The following is a 10,965-nucleotide window of genomic DNA, read 5'->3' as shown; positions in this document are numbered from 1 at the left end:
TTTATATTATCTGTGGAGAACAAAATACAGGAACTGATTTTCAGGGCCATGCAACTGAAAACTTCAGTGTGCAGAGATTCAGCATCTTAAAATGAGAATATGGTTCTGCCATAATTCACCTCCAAACTCCACTTAGAGTTACCACACAGAAAGATGAATCTTCCTCTACAAAGATTACAAATATAAGAGAATAGAAATAATGAACTAAAGCTCATAGTCACAGTAATGTCCATCTATAAAATGGGCAAAATGCAGATCCATTGTCTTTGCAGACAACTTCAAGAGTGACTATTTGACCACTGTGAAATCTGTCAATTTCAGTGTAATAGGAAGCCTTTCTTCTGCCATTTCTCCTTTATGGAGAATGTCTACTACACTTTCAGGCCCTCCTAATGTGGGAACTGGTTGGAGAAAAAGGAAACACAAGGAAAGCAGATGACAGATGGCAGGACATGGAGGCAGCAGTGAAACAGACTGGCCATTTGTCTTGTCTGCCACAATGTCAGTACAATGCCACACGTGAACACTGGCAGCCCTGATGGCTGAGGATGTGCAGCTCTTACACTCACATGCTTAGAACAGTGGCAGTGGAGGAACTGAGAATCAACTACATAATTAAGTCTTGATCACAACACACAGGACAAACTCCTTAACTCTTTTCTCAGATGTAACAGCTAATGAAAGATGTCCTCTAAATAATAATCCAGAGACCTGGCCAACAGCGAAGAGTTGGATTCTTTGACCACTTCCTGTTGGTTTCTACTTTTCTAAAAAGTTGCGAATTGATAGCTGAAGGAAAGTGGAAAAAACGGAGGAAATAACCAGAAAGAGAAAGGGGATTGGTCTGCCTTTTAGTTACCTTCCTGCTGGTAAAAGGGGAGGATGTACTGTAATTTTAACCCAATAACCTCAGTTTAGGAGACAATGTTTTAGAATCAACTTACAAACTGAAGAAAACAGGACAAATTTCTTTCTATCGCAGCAAGTATTTGTTGTGCCTGTGGCAAGGAGACTGTGGTATAAGAGAAGGCCTGAGAGAGAAGGGCACTCTCTTTGCCAGGCAGGAGGCTGAGGAGTGACATTCTTCAAAGTATGTTCACTTCAACTCCAACTTCATGTGTAGACAGCAGAGAAAATATGAGTTTATTAAAGCATATCCAAGGTACTATGGAGAGACTCTTCAGTATACAGCACTTGACACAGATCCCCATGTTTCTCTTGGAGCAGGAATAGACTGCAACTATCAATAGGATAAGAGAACACAAACTTAAGCAGTGCCAAGAGAGGTTTAGATGGGCACTAGGAAGAATTCCTCCACAGAAGGGGTGATTAGATACTGGGATGGGCTGCCCAGGGAGGTGATGGAGCCACCATCCCTGGAGGTGTTTAAGCCATGACTGTACATTGCACTGAGTGCCACGGTCTGGTTGACCTGGTGGTTACCGGTCAAAGATTGAACTTAATGGTCTCAGAGGTCTTTTCCAACCCAATTGATTCAGTAGACTGTGAATGTGAAAACAGTTTACAGCCTCTCAGTGCCTTCACAAACACCACTCCTGCTGCTGATGGAGCACAGAGCCCATCACACCCCCGCTCCTGTCTCTCGAGAACTACAGAGGGGAATACACGACCAGAGTGTTCAGAGCCCAGGGCAGGAGCACGACAACTGTGGCCACAACACACCGGGCGTTTGTGAGACACCAGGGAGCACCTTGTTTCTGTGATTTGCGACCGCTGCCCCCCAGCCACCACCAGGCCAGGCTGCAACATGGTTGCTGGAGGCACACCGGAGCTGCTGGAGGCACGTCCCCCGGCCCCGGGACCCGGGGCCGAGCACCCCTGAGAGCCCCCGGGCCCGAGCTCCGTGGCGCTGCGGGCTGCGAGGCCGCGGCTCCCGGGACGCGCCGAACACAGCGCTGCGCGTCGCGACTCTCGCGAGAGCACAGCCCGCCTGGCCTGCACCCCGCACACACCGCGCCTCTCGCGAGAGCGGGCCCGCGGGCCGGCATGGAGCGGCTGTTCGCGCTGGAGCTGCTGGTGGAGGCGCTGCGGGTGGCGGAGCCGGGGCCCGCGGGGCTCCCGGGACCCGCCGAACACCCGGCCGTGGCGCTGCGCCTCTTGGACTTCCCCACCCTCGTGCTGCGCCCCGCCGCCGCCGCGCCGCCCCTGCGGCCGGGCCAGCTCTTCCCCTTCGGCCGCGGCAAGCGCTGCCTGTTCCGCTGGCGCCCGGACTCGCTTTTCGCCGCGCTCCGCCGCCGCCCGCTCCGCGCCCTGCTGCTGGCGCTGCCCGCCGGGCTCGCCCCGGGACCCCTCCGCCTCCTCGGCAGCTGCGCCGTGTCCCTGGCCCCCGCCGCCGAGCTGCTGCAGCGGCCCGGGGCGCCCTCCTCCTGCGGGCAGCGGGGCCGCTTCGCGGTGCGGGACAGCGCGGGCCGGCCCGTCGGGGAGCTGCTCCTGGGCTACCGCCTCAGCAGCCTGGAGGCCAAGGAGGCGAGCCCTGCCAGCCCCCGCGCTGCCACACCGCCCGCCACCACCCCTGAACCGCCAGACGAGGAGCAGCAGAAAGAAGGGGAGGAGGAGGAGAAAGAAGAAGAGGAAGAGGAGGAGAGTGAGCAGCTGGAAGGCAACGTCTTTTGCCCCCCGCTGCTGTATTTCAGCCGTGGGCCGGCTGAGCCTCCGCGCCCGCCAGCTGCAGTGGGGCAGTGGAAACGTGTGGAGCCCCGGAGAGCGCAGGAGAAGGACAGGGGCCGCAGCCCACCACGCCCCAGCGCTGGGCCCTCGCTGCTGCACCCCGCCAGCCCTCCACAGCCCCACGGCAGCCTGGTGCAGCTGCCGCTGCTCAGCGCCTTGCTGGCGGAGCTGTCGGTGCTCACCCGCGGAGCTGTACCTGCTGCCGCTGTCCACCCCCATCTTGCCTGGCTCTACCCGGCCCCGGGGAGTGGGGACACGGCCTCACGGCCCCCCAGTCGCTCCGCTGCCCTCAGGCCTGCAGAGACACCTGTGGGGCCTGGCAGGAGCAGTGAAGTCACGAGCCCTCAGCTCAAACAAGGCTGTCAAAAGGCCACGTCCCCAGCGTCTTCTGGGGCTGGGAGAAGACCCGAGAGAGCTGTGCCCCGGGAACAGCCAGCCTGTGAAAGGAACTCCAAAGCTAAGGAGAACAGACCTCCCAGAAAGAAATTGTTGTATGGGCTGACAAATACACTGAGGCTACGGCTGCAGCAGACCAACCCGGATAAGCTGATAATTCATGAAAGGAGGGAGCAGTACAGAAAAAAGCAAATGGGGATGCTGAAAGAGAGAAGCCCCTTAACCAAGAGAAAGCTGGTCAGAAATACTGAAGAACAGCATGTGGTGTCTTGCAGGCATTGTAGCACGGGAGGCAGTTCAAAGCGGAACAATCAGTTGGATAAAATTGTTCAGACTTCATTAGAAAACAGTGCTCTCTCAGAGTCTATTTCTGTGACAGGAGATGTGTCCCCTGGCCTGCAGAAACAGTCTATTGCAAGTCTGTCTAGGAACAATTCAATTGTAAGCAAGGAATGTCCTTATAAAATAACTTCAGCCCCCTTACCAGAGGAAACTGTGTTAAAACCTGCTCATGAGGAAAAGTATGCAGAAGCTCAACTGCCAGCAGCATTGCCGCCAGATGCTAATACAAAAGGAAGTTACAATGATGCAACACACTTAATCCATCATAAAACCGTGGAGCAGGATGATGTGTCTGTTGCAAGTCATCATAAACTAAGCCCCAGCAGAAGTGTTGAAAACAACTCTGAATTCATATACTCTGATGACTTTGTTGCTAGTCCAGAGAACACAGTTTATTCAGAAGATTTCACCAGTGCTGAGTGTACAGGCAGAGACTCGAAAGTTCTTGACAGCAGTCCTGAACCTCTGTGGCTTGAAAGACCAAAGCAAGATAGGTCAGATACAGATCCAGAATCCAGCAGGTCCAGAATTTCAAAGACAAGTCAAAGAGCTCTAAGTACTTCAGATCTTGTGCCAGTTCCTTCAGCTTCATCTCCAGTCCAGTCTCTGAGGAGAAACTGTGACTTTAAAACCAGCATGGGAACTAGTGCTGAGTCTGCTGATTCACTTGACCTTGCTGACATGGAGGCATCATTAGATGAAGAGCAGAAAGCCCGACAGATGAATGAGGAGGCCGACAGGGGTGTTGGACGTACTAAAGAAATATCTACACTGAGAAGCAAACAAGTTAAATCCAGTACTGATCTGAGTATAGGAAAGGAGCAGACCTCCACAGGACAAAAGCAGTCAGTAACTCAAGTTAGCTCCTACTCACCCTCTGACATGTCTGATCTTGAACTTAATGTCCTGGAAAACAGTATGTCAGACAGTGATGATTTTCTAGAAAAACTACATGGTCCTAATCAGTACAAAGACATCAGTGAACTTGTAATAAACAAGCTCCCAGGATACACAATGTAATTATAAGATATCTCTGTCTGGATTAAGATACAATATTTAAACTCTGTAAATCCTGTTACGTTTAGTTGCACTGTATGCAAGTTAATTTAAGATTCCATCGTGCACCTTTATTACATCAGTGAATTTAGTTACGAGATTTTAAAAATAAATTACTATTGAATCTCTAACAACTGGCGTCTACAGCCTGACTTCAGTGTCAGTATCTTAACACAAAAGTAACCCAAGCAGCACACAAAACATAACTTACTGTCAATGAAATGAAAGACAGAAGCAGCAAAAGGGAAAGTACCCACTAAAGTAGTCCAGAGTAGAAGTAATAACATGCTACCAGAACAGTCAAGTAAAAAATTCATTCCTACCCGAACAGAAGGTTTTATTCTTCCTGAAAATTTCCAAGCTTCCTTTTCATTAAAAATAGTTACTTAAAACATATAATCACAGCCAGTAGCAACACAGAATTTTATCAGCTAGTGAGTTTTATGATGTGTTTGTTTCCCTTTTCCATCACTAAATACAGGGACTGGAACTGGATGAACCTTTTAGAGTTTCTTAGGCTGAAGTTTCATTAAGTCAGATTTTCACAATTTATTATAGGTTAGTGTAAGAATTATTGGTGATATTATCTGGGAAGGCTTTAAGACATGGATGGAAGTTACTTGACCTTGAAGACTAGGGTGTGCAAGGAGTAGGGAAGAGCACAGTAAATCTTCAGTGCTTCTCAACTTCCTGATTGCATCCTCTGACTCTGGGGAAGGAGGTGGGGTCAGTACCCACAGTCCAGAAACCTGGAACAAATGAGCATATATGTCATGATGTAAAGATGTGAGGTAATGAGAAATTTGCCATGTCTCCTTTGCCGTTAAGATAGTTGAACTGATGTTTGCTTTTGATTTCAGGTTTGCTTTTTATGGCTTCCAGTTGAACTGAATGTCTTCTGTTTAACTATGAAGGTTTTTCTGGAGTGCATATGCTGATCACAAATTCTGGAGATGTTTTTTGACTTGAATTCCTTAGTTCTTAAGTCCCATGTACCCCCCTTTTCCCTCTCTTTGAGTAGTTAATCTCCAATGTCAGCTTTCCATTCCTAACTATCTCAGCAATTAGGACAGTTATCCTCAGCGTTTAATGACAGATTTATCCACTCTCCTTTTCTTTATAATTTACAATCTGACTTCTTCCCACAACTTTTTAATTTCTCACTGCAATTTTCCATGTACTTTACTGCAAGAGCCTGTGTTTACACTTGAACATCTTGGAGGAGTATTTCTTCCTTTCCCTCCTACTATGTGTTTATTTTGTAGGAATGACAGTACCTCTCCTATTTAAAGCATGAACATCTGTGAGGATTATTGGAGTAACTAGTGTTGACTTCTTAAAACACCACTACTAATATTTTTAATCTAAAGGTAAGCAGCTGAAATTACCTATATACCAAAGGAATCTCTGGCCAGAGCAATTCCAAAATCTTACTTAGGGTGTCTTTCATCTGCTATTTAGACCAAAATATTTATTTTTCTTCCAATGCCATGGACTTCTTTGATATACACTGATTTAGACTGTCATTTATTCATGACAGCTATTCTGATTTTATTGATGGAGTAATCTCTTGCACTTCTCATGAGCAAAACTGTCATTAAAATACAATGCTGACCAACCACTTTTACAGTGGGGCTATTTAAATGAATTGCTAATGCTACAAGTGCACAATTTGAAGAACATTATTTAAGAAAATTTTATTTCAAAAATAAAAGTTTGTTTTCAGCTCCAAGTGGGTTGAAACTCAAAGGCAAATTTCTGGTCTTTTTTCTATCCTCTATTCCATCTTCACTTTTCAATTTCCAGAAGCAAGTATAGTAGAAGCAATATTTCTTCTGTTTAAATAATGAAACTAATCTCTTTTCAGCTAATTTTATTTGGAATAACATTTCTAATATTTGCTGTGTAATAGAATTTAAAATTTTATCAGGAGAATGATGAAAATGACAAAAAATGCATATTAGGAAGACAATAGGAGACATTACACTAGAACAAAACTGCAGCATCATGCTTGCATGGCTTAGCTTGTTTTTCCTTTTCAAATATATTCTTCAAGTAGTGATTACTGCATGGAAAGGTTAGCAGATAATTTCTACCCTGAGGGATAATAGTATTTTCAGATATTATTATCTTGTTGTGAAGGTAAATGAATTTTTACTTAACATTCAAACAGCAACTCTCAGTCAACAAAAATGGGAAAGATCTTTATAACTGAAAACCCATAAACCAATATATTGGCAAGAAATAGCTGCTATTGACAGGAGGATTCTATGTCAACACAACAGAACAAAACAGAGATATTTACTACCAATATAAAATATTTTTAAATAGCCACAGCAAACTCCCTTATGTAGAATTCCTGTAATAATCTACACCTACATTATACTAGCTAGCCAGTTTTGTCATTATAACTTGCATCCTGTACCCCTGTTATCAAGTAGTTAAGATCAGAAGTTTAATAAGAGATTTCTCTAATGGAGGTATTACACCATTATTTCATAAAGACATAATTTCTGAACTGTAAGGGCTGAATTGCATGGGTGATGTTTGTGCAGGGAATATGACAATATGCTGGGTGAAGCAAATAATAGTAGCACATACACTGCAATTCTTGCACAGCTGTCCCAGAAGTAACATAAATACTTAGGAATACATGGTCTCATTGACTCATTACACCTAAGAATTTCCTTGCTACACACTATTAAACAGGAAACTACAACAATATAAAACTTGAAGTAACTATAAACTTCAAACTTTACTACAGCGAAATTAAAAGGTGAGAAGTAATTACTTAAACTTATAGATCCTCACTAAAAAAGCCACCTAACTTCTTACTTTAGACTTGTTACTTTAACAAGATTACTTTAAATCTGTATGATATTTTAGAAATAAGTTATATGGGTATTCAAAAAGATAGTTTCATTGCTTAAATTAAGGGTGGTTTAATCTGCCCAAATACAACTGAACTTCATGTTTTACAATAAGACCCAAAACAAGAAATAAACTCTTAGATTTACACATTAATTTTTTAAACAGTTATTTCAGCATACAGTTTACTATGTAACTGATGATGGGAAGAGCAGGATACCAAATACTGATAGTTTCTGGCACTCTTCCCCTTCTACTGTAATATTTTCTTTCTGCTAAGTACTTCTTACATTCTTATTACTTGATGGCCAAAAACAGTGGTAAGATGCCAGGTAGGTTTCCTCCACTTCATTTTTTCATTCCTCAGCACTCTGATTACATGACACAGTTTCTTCTCTGTGATTTCTCTGATGACAGTTCCTACCACCTATTTTATTACTTGTAATCCCTTCATCATTTTGGAAATGCTTTCCCTCAGTTTTCTGAAATTCCATCCAGCCTTGGTAATTGTACAATTGAACTTTTGACTCTTTTCTTACTACTTTCATTTTTCTAGGTCCCAGTATTTGCCTGGTATTGTAATAAATTTGCTTCTCTTTGTGTAAGTGCTGCTCAGAGTTAAATGCTAGTCATTATTTAGAAATCTTTGTGACTTTGCTTTCCTTTTCTCAGCATTTGTCACCAGCATCTACTTTACTACTTGCTCATCTCTGATTGTCTAAAAAAAAGTCAAATCATTGAATCCCCTATTTACACACTTAAGAGGTTTTGTTGACTTCTACATGCAGGACCTTCCCCAGCTGCTGTATACCACCACTCATTCAGAGCTGTAGAACGCTCATCCAGGACTGTGAACATTTGCCCATAGTTGTCATTTGCCATGGCAGACATCAGGCTTCTCTACCTCTACCATATCCTGCCTTTAAAATAAAGTTTTGATTTCCAAATTAACTTTTCTTTTAAGATGACTGGGGCCATCTCTGTGAGAACAGATGTTGGCTTTAACATGCATTTAGACCTAATGGCAATCACATCTGCTATAGTTAGTGTTTGCTACCAGATAGCTGCTTGCAATTTCCATCCTTTCTTTCAGTCAGTATACTGCTCAATTTTAATATCATTTTTGTTCACATTGAGGTTCTTCCCTTATGCATGAATGAATGCATGCAGTTCTATTATGCTAAAGTCACCCAGACAAACTGCAACTTCACTGTCTTTTTCTTGTTTGCCATTGACATTAAATTGTTTTTGCTTTGATTTGGCTTTTATGATTTCACTTGTCTGAATTTTATGTGGCAATTGTAACATAAACCTCCCCTGACTTTACAGAATTGCTTGCATATTCCCAGGAGCGTATTCTGTGTTCTCTATTGTTTTCTAGAGGATAAATTTGAGTGTCTCATGCTGGAGAAAACAGTATTAATCTTTAATTCTGCAGAGACCTCTGCAAGTGATTCATTTACCAATTGTTTAAAATAACATGGCTTGGTAGGGGAAGTGCTTAAATAACATCTGAGATACATATTACTCCTAACTAAATGAACATTTAAAGATTGATTCAGGCACAGAGAATAAAAAACCCCAAAGCCAAACAAACCCACCTTCCCTCCTGAAACAACAAAAAAAAACCCCATAAAACTAAAATGTTAACTAATACAATTTCAGATGTCTATTATATATCTTTATTCTAATCATGGACATTTTACAAAAATTTTGGGCATTAGCCTGAAAATTTCCATAATGCCTTTATGTTCCCTATGTATCTATTAACAGAAGGTAGCAGGTTTTTAAAAGGAAGTAAAGGTATTTAAATTGTCATATCCCCTGAAATTCCATGAGAATTAATCACCTCAAAAATGGTTGTGGAATGGAAACCCATGCAGAGGACTCTAACTGTATTATCACTTGGAATGCAGAAGTGTTTTTGAAAGAAGATAAGTCATGCTTCAACAAATATTTTCAGAGGTATTTGGAAAGTTTAGTGGTATCATGATTGAAAGAAACTCCCTTGGTGTCAAGGATATTCCAGCCCTTTTTCTCTTGTTTTTAACTGTTGGCAGATTCAGTATTTTTCCTGTCCCTTATGCTTATGTAGAGAGTACTTAACCTTTGACTCCTCCCTAAATTTCCCTGCCAACAGGATATTCAGAACCTTATTTCAGAGACATCACCCTCTGCCCCATTATGCCTTTCATCTCGATGCCTTGCCTGTTCCAGTTTCTCATCACGTATTTCATGCCATCTTTAGAATTTATATTGCCCCACTTATCATTCAGAAAAACTCCTAACACTTCTCAGACACTTTCACTGATTTGTTCTCATCTTTGATATCAAAGTTTTGACCATTGTCTCATTGCTGGCTTTGCATCGTTTATCCCCTTCCTGCCTCTATGAACCTGTTTCTTTCTCCGCAGCCATCTCTATGTAACTCTGCCTTCATTCATTTAAAAAAAAAAAATAAAAATGGAAATGCTGTACCATCTGTGTTTCCTTCCTTCACATCATCCTGATCATCCTCTCTGTGGGTACCTGTGTTGTCTAGAGTTCTTGTCCATAGGAGCATGTCAGACATAAAAATTTAGATAGAAACCATCAGATCATGTCTGATCTTCTCTACATTGCAGTCCTTAACATTTTCATATGCTTACTCCTGACAGCTGGTGTCAACACTAGGATAAGACTAAGGTAATGATCAAAATGTAATGGCATATGTAGTGAAGGAAACTCTTCAGGAAGTATTGTCAAAGCTTGCTAACATCAAACACAGTATGAGGGAAGCTCTGATGTACCAGGGGATGCAGTTTGAATTTTCTTATCCGTAACTCAGCAATAGAATTACTGTAGGTATGAAAATCTGTTTGTTAACAGCCTTTGCATTGTTGCAGGTCTCTCATCTGCTGCTTCTGCAGTGTTGCTCTACAGCCCCCCAAACATTGCATGGTTTTATTTGTATAGTTGTATAGTTATAATATTTGTATAGTTATAATATTTATTGAATACATGTATAGGGTTTCTTCAAAACAGCCTTCAAGAGGGCTCAGGGTCCTTCAATGAAAGGCAAGAACCTGAATTCAAGGTACTTCAGTACATTTCCTACGTGCTCATTTTTAATAACAAAATATTGGAGCACATTCACCATTATCAAAACCTTTTATCAACAGTAGATTTGGTTAATTTTCAATGACAGCAGAAGATTTGCTAACCTATTGCTTCCCTGGTATTCATCACTGTTACAAAACCCCTTTTTAATTGCATCCTTTTTTAAAATGTTTAGCTGTTGATTAAATTCTGTTAAACTACACACATGCCATGTGAATTTATTATGGCTTGATACAGTCAAGGTCTGCATCAAGGAAAGCACTAATTGCAATGGAGTCCTAACTGAAATCTGCTTTTCCTTTTTCTGATACCTTATAGCAGTAGAGTAGTCAGCCAAGGAAGCATCCCTTGTCAGTTACTCATCATATTTATATGTCCAAAATATATGTCCAGAACAGTGAGTCATGGCCAAACAGAAAAGTGTGTCAAGTTGGGGGGGCTAAGTTCCAGATCTTCCTCTGAAATTTTCTTTGCTTCTTCTGAAGTCTTAAAATGGAATTGAAATTTTGTTTCCCC

At 42.5% G+C, this 10,965-nt stretch overlaps 1 protein-coding gene across 1 annotated transcript; it reads left to right on the top strand.

Moving 5' to 3' along the window:
- Positions 1 to 1,989: 1,989 nt before the first annotated feature.
- MAP10 (microtubule associated protein 10) lies at positions 1,990 to 9,779 on the top strand. Its single transcript, XM_056487128.1, has one exon. The coding sequence runs from the start codon at positions 2,008 to 2,010 to the stop codon at positions 4,444 to 4,446; it is 2,439 nt and encodes an 812-aa protein (XP_056343103.1). The 5' UTR covers positions 1,990 to 2,007; the 3' UTR covers positions 4,447 to 9,779.
- Positions 9,780 to 10,965: the final 1,186 nt, after the last annotated feature.

The sequence above is a fragment of the Oenanthe melanoleuca genome, chromosome 3, assembly GCF_029582105.1.
Source record: "Oenanthe melanoleuca isolate GR-GAL-2019-014 chromosome 3, OMel1.0, whole genome shotgun sequence".
Lineage (NCBI taxonomy): Eukaryota > Metazoa > Chordata > Aves > Passeriformes > Muscicapidae > Oenanthe > Oenanthe melanoleuca.
The sequence above is the reverse complement of the archived record's forward strand: the minus strand, read 5'-3'. Positions and strand labels throughout refer to the sequence as shown.

Excerpts from the sequence above, each read along its gene's own strand:
- MAP10 (XM_056487128.1), top strand. The coding sequence starts at position 2,008 with ATGGAGCGGCTGTTCGCGCTGGAGCTGCTGGTGGAGGCGCTGCGGGTG.